At 40.9% G+C, this 13890-nt stretch overlaps 2 protein-coding genes across 8 annotated transcripts in view; one reads left to right on the plus strand and one right to left on the minus strand.

Moving 5' to 3' along the window:
• The window catches only part of MTDH (metadherin), a 54219-nt gene extending 41147 nt beyond the window's left edge, over window positions 1-13072 (minus strand). Inside the window, exons 1-2 of one of the 3 annotated variants that reach the window (XM_046641709.1) lie at window positions 12395-13072; window positions 1429-1530 (exon numbers count right to left, since the gene is read on the minus strand). In XM_046641709.1, the coding sequence (XP_046497665.1) occupies window positions 1429-1530; window positions 12395-12784 (492 nt within the window). In that variant the 5' untranslated portion in view covers window positions 12785-13072. The remainder of the gene's footprint in view (window positions 1-1428; window positions 1531-12394) is intronic. The other 2 variants (XM_046641712.1, XM_046641710.1) reach the window with 2 other exon arrangements.
• Window positions 12813-13890, plus strand: part of LOC124227799 (translation initiation factor IF-2-like) — a 62867-nt gene continuing 61789 nt past the window's right edge. For 3 of the 5 annotated variants that reach the window (XM_046641713.1, XM_046641715.1, XM_046641714.1), the window contains exon 1: window positions 12813-13376. In XM_046641713.1, the coding sequence (XP_046497669.1) occupies window positions 12813-13289 (477 nt within the window). In that variant the 3' untranslated portion in view covers window positions 13290-13376. The remainder of the gene's footprint in view (window positions 13377-13890) is intronic. The other 2 variants (XR_006885561.1, XR_006885560.1) reach the window with 1 other exon arrangement.

Consider the following 13890-nt stretch of genomic DNA (forward strand, 5'->3'; position numbering starts at 1 on the left):
TCCCTACTAGATATATGCAAAGGTGTTCATACTGAAACATGTACCTCACCTTGCAATGCCTGCCATATTTAAACGTCAACTATTATAATTATTTCCTATCATAAAAAAATTCAGAATGATTACAAATTTTAAACTGTGGTTTTACATCCTGATACCCCCAATCTATATATGATTAGTCAATCAGAGGTAGTTTGTTAATTATTCCAACCACAAATTTTTCAGGATAATTCAGGGAGTGGAAACAGGAGTGCCTATAAAATGCTCAGTAGTAGAGAGGAAGCTCAGAAACAAGGAAACACCATATAGGAGACGTATAAATCTGTATTATGCATATAAACTATTCATCATATAAATTCACAATCCCTAAATTATATGCATATCTGTTAATACAAGTCATTTACTATTTATTTTTCTGCCAAAGGCAAGTCAGACAGAAATTTAATTCTTTCCCATAACTATCCTTCATTTGAAGCCATCCTACCTGCAGCTGTCTTGCTCTAGACCAATTTTACTGGGTTATAGGGGGAGAATGAACTCACCAATTCCTCAAAGATATTTTGAAATTGCAAGTATTAAGAAACCGTAGCAACCATTTCACACCACTATTCTATGGGGCTGGAACTGCTGCACCCTGGTTCCTAGAAAACACTTACCTACCTGTGGTTATTTTTTATTTGTTTTTCCTGAAAAGGAGTTATACATGCATAGGGTTAAAAAAGGGTGGAGGTGGGGGAGAATAATGTACCAAAAGGAATGAAATGGAAAGTCTTTCACTCACAACAGGAGAAACTACTGTTAACAGTTTCTTGTTCATTTTGCCTACTTCCAAACTAAATTAAGTCAAGTAAAAAATGGGTCAGTTCTAACACTGGCAACTAGAAAAATGAATAAAATCCCAGGAATGTACCATTTATGGAGGATGACAGATTGTCTTATTTGAAAACTTAAGAATTCATATCCAAACCTTTTAATAATAGTATAAAACATATTCTTTTGTTAAATCAAGTCCAACAGTGTCTAATAAGTAGACAATTATGTCTCCCACAAGAGAAATCTATTTTTTTAATGCCAGAGTGCACTACTAACAAAGGAACACAATTCTATTTTTAAATAAGTATGTTACATATCTGGAAACTTACGTAAAAGATTTTCAAATCACGTATAAATTGTTTCTGGCATAATGAAGATTTAACAATGCCACAGCAATATTTAAAATACTTGGTGATATATCTTTCCTTCTAAAATAACAAAAAAACCCACCTACTTAAACCTTTATCACCCACACATCTGCTACAATAAATTCAGGTGATCAGTATTCCTTAAATGGGGGTTATATGTACAATTTCGTGAAACGGAAAAGCATCATTTTTTATATGCCACTCTCTTCATTAAGAACCTTGCATATAATTTCATATGCTCCAAACTTACCTTTTCATTTTTCTTGTCTGTCTCTAATGGCTGCTTTGCTGTTACACTTCGAGGAGTTCGGACAACTTCCTCCTCAGCCACTTCAACAGTCCGTCCATTTGGCTGTACAAGCAACAAAAAAGAATCTTGTTATCAAACTGCCTGGCAGATCAAACCAAAGATCTGTACTCAGGAAACAGAATATACTACAATCAAATGCTACCCCCTGACCTGAATTAAAAAGATTTTTGGAGAGCCATGTTATTTAAGACTTGATGGAGTACTGCCCCTAATAACTGTGATTTGTAATATAATAATATAATAAACTCATAAACAAAATTCTGTAGCATAAATGTATTTTCCTATCTCACCCAGGTATCAGTCTCTCCAACAAAAAACAATGGAATGGAAGCAGGAAAAAGGAGAAGTAAACTCTCTGCACTCTGACCACCAATTAGCCATGTAATCTCAAATATTTCACTCATCATCTGAGTCTTATTTCTATATCTATAAAATGATAGGTCTGACCTATTTTAAAAGTCAGCAAACTTTTCCATTAAAGGAGAAGATAGAAAATATTTTGGGCTTTGTAGGCCAGAGTCTCTGTTGCAACTACAAAATTCTGCTATTGCATCATAAAAGCAGCCACAGGTAATACATAAATGAATGAGTGTGGCTGTATTCTAATAAAACTTTATTTACAAACACAGGTGGAGCACCAGATTTGGTCCATGGACCATAGTTTCTCGGCCTCTGTATTAAATAATATCTAATGTCTCCTATAATTCTATAATCTAAGGGCTCTACCATTCTGGGATTAAAAAGCTTTACCAACCTACTGTCACAGCTTAAAAAGGCTACTTAGCTTTCCTAACCTTCCTACAAATAAAATGACAGTACCTAGAGGTGTTCATGAGTAGAATTAAGTCTGTGAATCTCAAATCTGGCTTTCAATCAGAATCACATTTCGGGGGTTTTCAAAAAAACATAAACTTTCTGGATCCTACTACTTCTTTTCACTTGCTTATTCTCCTCATATTCAACAGAGTAAGTTAGTAAATCAATGTACTAGTGTCAATTGCTTTATTTCCAGTTCTGCCAGAATGTGCTTCCACCAAATTGTTTACTAGTTGTAGCAGAGCTATACTCAAGAAAACAATATGAATGTTCAAAGTTTCTATAATATGACTTTACCTGCATTTATTAAAAATGATCAGGGATATGCAGTTGGAAAGAGACCATTAATATTCTAAAACCGAATTTGTAGGCTCCCCAAAGATTGATGGCAGAAAAATTAAAAACGAAAGCTGTCTTTCAGCTGATTAAATTCCTAATTAATCCAAATTTAATCTGCCATGTCTTAAGCAACTTGTTAAAGTCAGACAGCTAACGCCAAAGCCAAGACTCCTCATTCTTGACTTGGTTTTCTTTCTTCTGCGCTGTTCTGCCACTTTAATGTTGCCCCCAATCCCTCTCTGTGTGAATACATATGTGGTGGGAGAGAGGAGGCAGTGCATAAAGAAAAGGTAAGAAACTCCAGAAAGGAATTTGGACTTAGAGCCACAACCACATCAGGAAAGTAAAACTTTGTTTAATTCTACTTTCCAGTATCACCTAATTTCACTTGTCAATTCTTATATGCTATTTCTTGGTTCATATTACTTTTTCTAATTTCCTGAGTTCAGCCTCACCTTTCTATGTAAGTCTTGCACCAAGTGAATCATCTTGCAGCTCCGATCCCACAGTTTGCTATCTCTTCAACTGGCAGCTCACAAGGCTTACATCTGCGAAACTGCATTTAACCAATCCCTTGAGGAAACTCTCCATCATAGTCATGTACACAGCACCTCCATTTTACTCAAGTAAATGACTACATTGAGTCATTTAAATTTATCTAACTGCTAAAAGGTGAGGAATTAAGTGGTTAAAAAACTACGAAAAAGTTCAAGGCAATTCCTTTGAGATCAACTGGAAACACTATTGATACAGCTTTCCAAATGAAAGGTGAAACAATCCTTCCTTTCAAACAAATACAAAGTCTCAAGTCCTTAATCAGTGACCAAAAGCTGTAACACTCAGTTTCCATTTCATAGGCTCTGAAACATCAGCAAGCCAAAGGTGGTCCTACGCTCCAATCTGTGCCAATTTTACATTCTTCTTTGCAAGATCAACTTACATAACAACTATAACTGCAGCTGTTCTCTCTGGTCTATGCAGATTTCCCAATTTTCCAGTAACTCTTGGACTTTATATAGCTCTCATAACTACTGGTATTCCATAAGTCACCAACAACTCCCCATAAATGCCTGATACCATGAAACAATAAGCCTCCTATCCGAAGAGTGAAGTCAACAGAATTCTTGGGTAGCAGGGAAAAAGGATACACTATGGTGGTTGTGCCTCTCCTAGCCATCAGCTGCACTAATCTGTCCCTTTATTCTGCTAGTCAAGAAGGCTTTGTCCTGGAAAATCATTAACTATATTTAAATTAGCAAATCCCTAAATGGGAGCCTATTATGTAGATCTGTTCACATGAAAAGTAACTAATAGCAAACCAACACTTCAAATCCAATGTGACTGCCAATCTGGGTTTTATATGAAAGTATTATTTTCTCAGATCATGGAGCCTTAACATACATGGTATGTTTCTACAGATTAGCAATTACACAGGTCTCTCATTGTACCCCAGTGTAAAATTCTCTGGAGAACTGTGAGGTGTTCCCCTCTAGGGCCAACCAAAGTTAATTTCATGTATAGCAAATCAGACCACCCAAGAATGTCCTTCATATTTGGTGAAAATCAACCAGTAACAGAAATGATATAATCACTTTTAGATGGATAAATTCCTTGTAGGGAAGGCCATGTCTGCTTTATTATTATACATTCCCTGAACTCCCATCCCAGATCCTTTTTTAAAATGCATTCACAAAAGAACATGTTGTGTGTGTGTGTATGCATGTGTATTGGAAGGGGTGGTGATAAACCAGAAAGAAGACACCTAGCTGACAATCAGGAAAATAAAATGGAGGAGGGGCCACATAGCAGGAGAGTAAGGTCTTATTTAGGAACTCCTGATTTCAAGGAAATAAAATTCTTCATGTTAGTCAATCTTCAATTTATTAATTCCGTAAATATTTATTAAGTATTAAGTACCAGGCAATGGGATAGGGATCTCAGGAACAAGGACATACGAAAGGAATTTGCCCTCCAGGAATTTTAAAGTTCAGAATACAAAGATATGCTTAATAGACTTCTACTCTATTTTAGCAGCCTTTACATATTTGCTAAGCTGATTCTAAATTGCAAAGGAATCTATAGCTAAAGTAAGCGTATATAAGGTTTTACATTTGACTTCTAAAATGAAATCATTTAGAAGCCTGTTTCCATTTATTTATGTAAATTTTACTTCTAGCCACAAAATGTAAAAACCGAACTAAAAGTTATTGGAAACCTTTTAAGTTTGGAAACTAGAAGGGCAGACTACCAACTATCAAAAACTGGAATATGACAAGACCACGGGCTTTGGAGTTGGACAAACCTGAGATTAAGGTTCAACTTCTACATTTGCAAAATCTTGCTATATATCCTGAGATATTCCCTTTAGTGGTAAAGATCCTTGTACCTTGTAAACAGCTAGCCAAAAACTCAACTCTTCAGGAATTCTAAACCATCTCCTTGTTGACTGCATCAGGGATGCTCAGGGCTACTTTCATATGATAGAAGGATGACACTCAATACCTGTCACACAGCCAAATTATGCTAAGGATGATTTTTGGAAAACTAAATACAGCGCTGATTTTCAAGATTTTCCATTTGATGGGTATTGAGACTACAGGTGACAGAGAAGACACATATCCATGCACTTCTTTTCTTGGATCCTGATGGATGCCTTCTGGGATACCGGCATTCTGTGGAAGAATTTGAAAACTACTAGCATGGTTGGAAAGAAAACTGAGTAAATTTTAAAACTGGTCAAATAACACCAATTCCTCACTTAGACTTCTTGATTCTGTTTGAATAATAATAATTCAAAAATACTTTCAAGGCTTTCACAACCTTGAGAAGTAGCATATTAATCAACAATGCCAAAGCGCAACAAACAACTGTTCAGAGGGTTTATTGCTGCTCTTGGCATAAAAGGTGAGCATGACTACTAAAGGTCTTTTCTGTCAGAACTATTAAAGATCTTCTTCTCTGTGTAGACCTCTGGCAGAATAAAATGATGAGATGAAAAAGTCCTGTCATATAATTAAACAAATGGAACCAAAATTCGGGAGCTTACAAAGGTCATTATAATTTTCAGCAGAAATTTCTGATTCTAAAAATAAATTTCGAAAGCAATAAAGTAAGTCATAACAAAATTGGATTTGTTCTCTGAATGCAATGTAATATTCCGGAACATGCTATCAAAACCAGAGCAATATAATGGAAATAAGTGAGTTCTTAGACTAGAAATTAGGATATTGTTTTGCCTTTGAAACGCCTTTGCTCTATGACCTAGAGTAAGTCACTTAATCTCTCAGTTTCAAGATTCCTTTCCTGTAAATTAGGAATAGTTGTTTTACCTATCACTCTGGCTTTAAAAAAATTTTTTTTTAAAGATTTTATTTCTTTTTCCTTTTTCTCCCCAAGGCCCCCCAGTACATAGCTGTATATCAGTTGTGGGTCCTTCTAGTTGCGGCATGTGGGACGCCGCCTCAGCATGGCTGGATGAGCAGTGCCATGTCTGTGCCCAGGACTCGAACTGACGAAACACTGGGCAGTCTGCAGCGGAGCGCGCGAACTTAACTACTCGACCACGGGGCTGGCCCCCTTTTTAAAATTTTTTTTTTTTTAAAGATTTTATTTTTTCCTTTTTCTCCCCAAAGCCCCCCGGTACATGGTTGTATATTCTTTGCCGTGGGTCCTTCTAGTTGTGGCATGTGGGACGCCGCCTCAGCGTGGTTTGATGAGCAGTGTCATGTCCGCGCCCAGGATTCGAACCAACGAAACACTGGGCCGCCTGCAGCAGAGCGCGCGAACTTAACCGCTCGGCCACGGGGCCAGCCCCACCTTTTTAAAATTTTTAAATATTTTTTTTAGGAAGATTAGCCCTGAGCTAACATCTGCTGCCAATCCTCCTCCTTTTTTGCTGAGGAAGACTGGCCCTGAGCTAACATCCGTGCCCATCTTCCTTTCCTTTATACGTGGGACACCTGCCACAGCATGGCTTGACACGCAGTGCGTAGGTCCACATCCGGTATCAAAACTGGCGAACCCTGGGCCGCTGAAGCGGAATGTGCGAACTTAACCACTGCACTACCGGGCTGGCCCCTCACTCAGGTTTTTTTAATCAAATGATTATTTTTTTAAATTTAAAATTAAATTTTAAAAGTAGAAAGTGACTTAAAGGTAGAAAGAAAAACTCTGCAGGTGTTAAGTAATATAATTCACCGTACTAATATCTGGGATAGTACAGCAAAACTACTACCTAAGATTAAAGACATAATTCTATTGGGAATATCTTAAAAGACAAATTTGTTTAGCCCAGTAACAGATTATCCAATTACAACTGTGAGAAGTCATTTTAGCTAATTCATTTAGCATTTAGTTCAACAAATATTACCAAAGGCTCTTACATGTCAGGCACTGTTTGCCATTATGTATCAAGGCTTACAATCTAGTGGAGGGGAAAAGACTCCAAAAAAGTAAATAAATAATTTATAAACTGTGATAACTACCATAAAGGAAACATACATGAGGTTGAGACAGAAAATAGAAGGAGATGCCTATTTCAAATAGCATGATGCGGAAAGGATTTTCTGGGAAGGTGAGGTCTAAAGGCTATTAGAATAGTGGGGACAAGATTATTCCGGAAATGTTAATAATAGCTCGTGTAAAGGCATTGGGTTGTGAAAGAGTTTGAAGAACTGAAAAAGATCACTATAGTTGGAGAAAGCAAATGAAAGGAAACTAAAATCAGCTTAGAAAGAAAAGCAGGTTTTGGGCTACACAGGACAGTTTAGGTTTTAAATGCAAAAGCTACTAATGTGTTGGTTTTAGACAAGATGGTGATATGTTTTTTAAAAAGACTCCTTACTAGGGTGTTGACAAAGGATTGGAGGCAGTCAACAGAAACTACTGCTGAACAAATGAGCCAAGATGACAGCAGAATGAGAGTAATTAGACTGAATATATATTTTGGAGATAAAATTGATGGTACCTGTTGATGGATTAGATATGAGGTAAAGAAGATACGAGGAGGTGAGGAAAAGGGAAGAACCAAGAATGATTCTTAGATTGCTGGCCTGAATAACTAACTGGATGGCCGAAGTCCTTACCACTTACAGAAATGGGAAAGACTGGGAGAGGGTAGGGAATTATGACTTCAGTTTTGGAGATGTTAAAGTTTGACACATATGTCAGATTTCCAATTGGAGCAATCAAGTATATACTTAGACATGAGGTTCTGGAGATAAGAGGAATGGTCCAGTATTAGATACAGACTAATATACAGTTGATCCTCATTATTTGGAGATTCCATATTGGCAAATTCACCTACTCACTAAAGTTTATTTCCAGCCCCAAAATCAATACTTGAGGTAGTTTCCTTATTATTTATGGACATGCACAGAGCTGCAAAAAAAATCTGAGTTGTCCTACAGGCAAGCTCCCAGGCAACGCTCTGCCTTCTTGTTTCAGCTCTCATAAAAAATATAAAATACACATATAAAAAAGAGAGACTAACACTAGCTTGGGAGCTCAGAAAGGCTTTACAGTAGAAGTAGCACCACAGCTGGGCCTTGAAGGATAGGTAGAAACTGGTAAAGATACAGAAAGAAGGGCCTTTTAACAGAAGAAAATAATACGAATAATGAGACACAGAAGTCTAGCTAATGGTAATGTCTTAGGGTTGATGTTAAGAGAGAAAGCTAAGAAGGGGTGAGAGCATGAAGACGCTCAAGTGCCATGTCACAGACTGAATTTTATTCAATAGGTGACGGGGAAACTACTGAAAAGATGTGAACACGAAAGTCACATGATCAGAGTTGGGCTTTAAAGATTTAACTGGCATGAGTGTGTAGGAAGGATTGGCAACAGAGAGACTGGAAGCAGGAAAACCAGTTAGGATGCTTAAGAATAGTCTAAGTAAAATGTAATAAAGTCCCAAACTAGGGCAGTGGCAGTGAAACTGGAACAGAAGTAATGACTACAAAAGACAATGTGTACTATTAGAATGATTTATTGGTTCTAGAAGGATGGATCTTACAAAATTTTAGCTAGATGAGGCAAACACAGCCATTTTCACTGCAAAAATAAAAAGGTGGCTCGTATGGCTGTTTATTAGGCATGAAAAATAGGAATAGCCATATAAATACTATATTATGCATTCAATAATTATTTATTGAGTGCCAAGTACTGTGCAAGATTATACAGTAGCGAACAAGACAAAACACTACTCTTTTATTCACTCAGTTTATAGATACTGACAATTGCATTATAGCAAATCTTTATAAAAATTCCTATACTAACATAAAAATAACTAGTAAACTAAGATAAACTTTCTTTGAAGTTGATCCTGGTTATGGGCTTTCAGTTGAAATTCAAAGCAACAATTGTTAAAGATCAGTTATCTGAGATCTCACACCCATCTAAATCATTGCTTAGATTAAGTCAAGTGAAAAATATTTACTGAGTACCAATACTCAGATTGAACTATGTGTCATGGAAAATACAATAAAGATGGCAATGACTTCCAAAAATGCCAAGATCTAAGCCTAGCGAAAAGTGCCACTCTCTTCACTTTTAATAGGGGAACAAACTGCAATTCACGCTCTAAAAGACCTATGGCAAGATATTACTAGGGGATAAAAACCAAAGTGATACAAAAATTTCAAAAAATGCTTATGAATAGTTTTTGAAAAACTAAACATCACCTACTCTACAAATAAAAACAAGCTAATAGAAACAAATCTTGAAAATGTGAGTTGCAAAATTTGGAATAATTTCAGAGAAAACTAAAAATAATGGAATAAAAGGATGAAAACAAAATATTTAAGGAAATATGCAATGTCTTTTCAAAGAAACCATAGTTTACTTAACTGAATCCACTTGAATCAGATTAAGTATATCCTAAAATGTATATCAGAATGATGTAGTAATGAAGAGATGATTTATAAGATTAAACATATTCCACTGAGAAATCCCTCTTACACTATGGATCTTATGGCCCAATTCCAGTGAGTGATTTTCAAACTAACAGGCAAGGATTTACCAAGGTAGCTTATTAAAAATGCAAATTCCTGGAACTCAGTTCCAGAGATTTTGAATTTCTAACACCTGTGGTGGGGCTCAGGCATTTACAAATTTTAACAAGCATTCAAAGTAACTCTATTGCAAGTAGTCAGGGAAAACACTTTGAAGAATCCTGCAGTGCTTGAACTCAAATAAGATCTTCAATTTATAAACAAGCTACACAGAGTAAAGTTAAATGTCTTACTCAAGTTTAGAGTTCCTCATTCCTGCCAGGCTGACAAGAGTGAAGTTTTCCTCCCCTGGGCCTTTGCAGTTTCTTCAGCCTCTCCCACTATCCCGCTCCTACCCATTTTCAAAGCCAAAGTCTGTGATAAGGTCTTTCGTGGCCACCTGGGCTCACATTGGGGTTGCACTGTTAATTTTCTGAATATATCTTTTTCCACAACTGCAATAAAAAGCTCCCTGGGGAGAAACTGAGCTTTTACTTTTGTATCCCCTTCAGAGAGAGACATATGAATATTGTATTCCTTTGTACTGCCTTCAATTTGCAAGCAGTATCCTGCTTTCCTCCAAGTAAACACTTAGCACAGCGCAAAGCATAGAATACTAAATAAACGGCAGCTTATACTTCTTAGTTCTATAAAACACTGTTTTTCTAACTGTGGGTCATGCCACACAATCAACTGTGAAGCTAATTTAGTGGGTCACAAAGATCATTAAAGAAAAACAGAACAGTATGATATGTGTGTGGGGGGGTTGTAACGTAAAATGTATTTCTTACGGTAGGTTGTAGTCAAAATAATTTAAAAGTTACAATTTTGTAAATGTTTGTTAAACTTCTCCAACACATCTTTACCATTAGGTATGCAAAGCTATCTTCTCAACCAAATACCGTTCAACCATTCAGTTAGTCTTCCCATTCTCCACTCCCCAAAGCTAATACTAGATATTTATTCATCCCCTGCTTCCTTAACTTAAATGAAGAGTAGAAGAGATAAGCCCTAAATCTGATGAGCATTTTTCACAGTACAAGTTTCACAGTAGTCCATGTTCCCTCTTCAGATGAGTCATCTGAGTGTTATGATGCACTTCGGATGGGCTCTTGGAGCACCTGTCTCTCTACTTGAGTCTATGTGAAATTCGAGATGTCCCAAACAGGGCTTCAAAATTTTCACAACCTGCTTCATCCATAAAGGGCTTAGCGTTATTAATGTATGTGGTTTTTTCAAGATCACCTTTTTCCTTATCTTGAGCCAGATTCTTTATTTCCACCATAACATTACTTTCTGGTAATCCTTGATGCTCTTTACAAATTTAAATATAACTATATATGTTCCAAATCAGTTCTATTTTTCTCCTATCCTAACTTAAGAGAGTATTCATATTGACCAAGTTGTACCCTTTTCTAGGTTTTGTTTGTATCTTGCACCCTCTTAATCAGCAGGGAAAATGTGAATACTTATCTAAACCTAATAATGTGGTAATTGTGATCTGTCACGTCTCTAATACAGCCTTATTCATTGTAGTGTTACCAACAATACTCTCATTACTTTAATTTGAACTCAAACCCCAGTTTCTCCAATAACTCTCCTAAATCTCTCCATTAGTGTATCATACTAACCTCATTAACACTGCTCACACCTCTAGAGCACCTATCAGTCTATGCAGTATTAGAATTATATATGAATCTGTCTGCTAACACGGGTCTCCACAATTGACCCTAACTCCTATGTGTATACCTCCCACTGCGCACCAAACACCAGAGTGCACTTCACTTTAGCGCCCTGGTTCATCTGCTTTATGCACTGAAAAGGTGAAGAGCTTAATTCAGTGGATGTAAAAACAGGTTAGGAGCTGTTTCTAATTCTGCACACCCTCCATACTGCTTGCTCAGTTATAAGGTATTTAAAAAAAAATACAACCACGAAAGATACAATGGGAGAACCGTGGAGAAATGGCAATAAAGAATGTAGAAAACATGAAGGCATGATGAAACGGATGTAATGCTCTCTGCATTTCCACACGTGGTCCGGTAAATCGGTGCCTGAATCCCTCAGTCCGCACCATTCTGCTCTGTCATCTCCTTCCCCTCTATTTCGAAACCTCCCACACCACTTCGCTGAACCTGCCTTAGCTCGCTCTTAGGGCCAGGGACCCCAAAGCATATTAGTCAACCGACTCCCTCTCGCCTTGCTCGTGTTAAGGCCTCCATCGGCCACATTTACGGGAATAAGAGTAGGCAACCATTTCCCTTTAACAGTCTCAACTAAAATGGAAGCGCGTCTAGACCCGGCTACCTTTAATCCTCTGTAAGCCCCAGAGTTTTTAGGTCACCGTACTTCCCCCATTGGCCACCGTCTCAACGTGACTTGCTAGACATCTGTCTTCCAGGCGCAGGCTTTCCACAACTTCCCAGCACCACCTTAAGGTCTCATTACCCTCTACACACGCAGCCTAGCCACCCGTAGGCCTCAAGCAAGGTTCTACGTTATTCTGGCGGTCAAGGTTCCCGAAAATAGCTTGACCTCTGGGAGCTTTTATTTAAACATACCCCAGACCGTCTAACTTCCTTCCTCGAAACAGGGCTTCCCACCCGTCCTATACTTCCTGAGTTCCCACCCTTCCCCAAGTAACGCGTCCACCGGTCACCTCCTGCTCCCAGGGGATCGGCACCCGGCTCTCGGCCCCCCGCACGCCCAGGGTCTGGGCGCCCGCCCCTCGTCCCGACTCACCCCCGCGTCCCCCTACTCACTTTGGGCTTCTCGGGCAGTTTCTTCCGGTTCTTCTTCTTCTGCTCCTCGCTCCGGAGATTCTTCAGCTGCGCCAGATCGTCAGGGGCCGGGGCCGGCGCGGCCGCCGCCTCCTCCCGCTTGCGGGGCGGGCTCCTCCGCTTCTTGCGGGCGCCGGCGCAAGCCGCGGCCCAGCCGTAGCCGAGCAGGAGGAGCAGCAGCAGCCCGAGCGCGCCCGTGCCCACCAGGATCACCCAGCCCGGGTACCGCTTCGGCTCCAGCCCCAGGTCGAGGCCCAGCTCGGTGCGGAGAAAGCCTAGGCCGACCGAGAGCATTTCCCGCAGCCGGGCCGAGCCCTCCTCGGCCTGCCGGGCCAGCTCGTCCAGCCAGCTCGGTGAGCTCAATGCAGCCATCTTCCCTCCTGTCACAGGGACTCGCGGGATGACGCCGGGCCGCAGAGACGCCGTGGAACAGTCAAGGGAAGCGAGGAAGGGCCGAGCCGACTGCCTCAGGACGAGCGCATCGCGGCCGCCCCTCGCGCCCGAGCCGGGGATCGGCCGCTGCCGCCGCCAGAAGGAGAGGGGGCTCCCTGTTCCCCCTCGTCAGCCTCACTCCGCCGCCGGCAGGAGGAGGGGGCGGCGGGAGGGAGTGTCTCCAGTGGCGGCCGCTAAGCGGCGTCTCGGCGCCAGGCCCCGCTGTCCTCCCTTGGCGGAACAATGGCGGCCCCGGCCGCGATCCACGCCGCGCGCGCGGACGCCGGGGAGGGCCGCGGGTCACGTGGGCGTTGGCGGGCGGTGCATGGGTGTCACGTGCGGGCCAGTGGGGCGGGGCGGGAGCCGTGCGGGCGCGGGCGTGGCGGTTGCCGTTGGGGGTGACCCGTTGGGGTCTGGTGGAGGTGCCGGTCCTTTGGGCCGGTGACTCTGGACGCGAGCCTAGCAGGGGTTAACTGGAGGAAGTCTCCGCCGGGTGACTGGTGGCCCGCAGCTAGGAGACGTGGCGCTTTGAGTGAGCCAGGGGAGGGGCTCTCGAGGAAGCCCGGGAGATAGGGGGCGGGCGGGGAAGCGTGAAGAGCGGGGAACCGGGTCACGAGTCAAAGTCGCCCTAGTAGGTGCAGGTTTTTTTCATCTCTTTTCTGGAAGTGGTGTTGGGGTCGAAGGGGCTTTCTCTCCCTGGGTCACCGGTCGGCTAGATCCCTCCAGCGTGGGCTCGGTTGAATCTGAAGCCGGCACTCTTCTTCCAGGGCCTAGGCGTAATTCGCGAATTGGGTATTTCTCTTCAGGGCCCACTGCTAACGCTTATTGCGTGCCAACCATTTGCCAGCCTGGCTAGGGCGCGTTCGCATCGTGTCGCTCATTCACTCTTGCTGTGGCTGTTGTTAGTCCCCAGAATTCAAAATTTGGGAAGCCCGTGGGCGGCGCTATTTTCCTACTAATTTGTAGCTTTAATAAGAAGTAATAAGAGAAGCACACTAGATTGTGTTGACATGTAGAGAGCTTCCTCGTTGCATTTTAAGCTTTTA

This window comes from Equus quagga, chromosome 16 (assembly GCF_021613505.1).
Source record: "Equus quagga isolate Etosha38 chromosome 16, UCLA_HA_Equagga_1.0, whole genome shotgun sequence".
NCBI classification, from domain to species: Eukaryota; Metazoa; Chordata; class Mammalia; order Perissodactyla; family Equidae; genus Equus; species Equus quagga.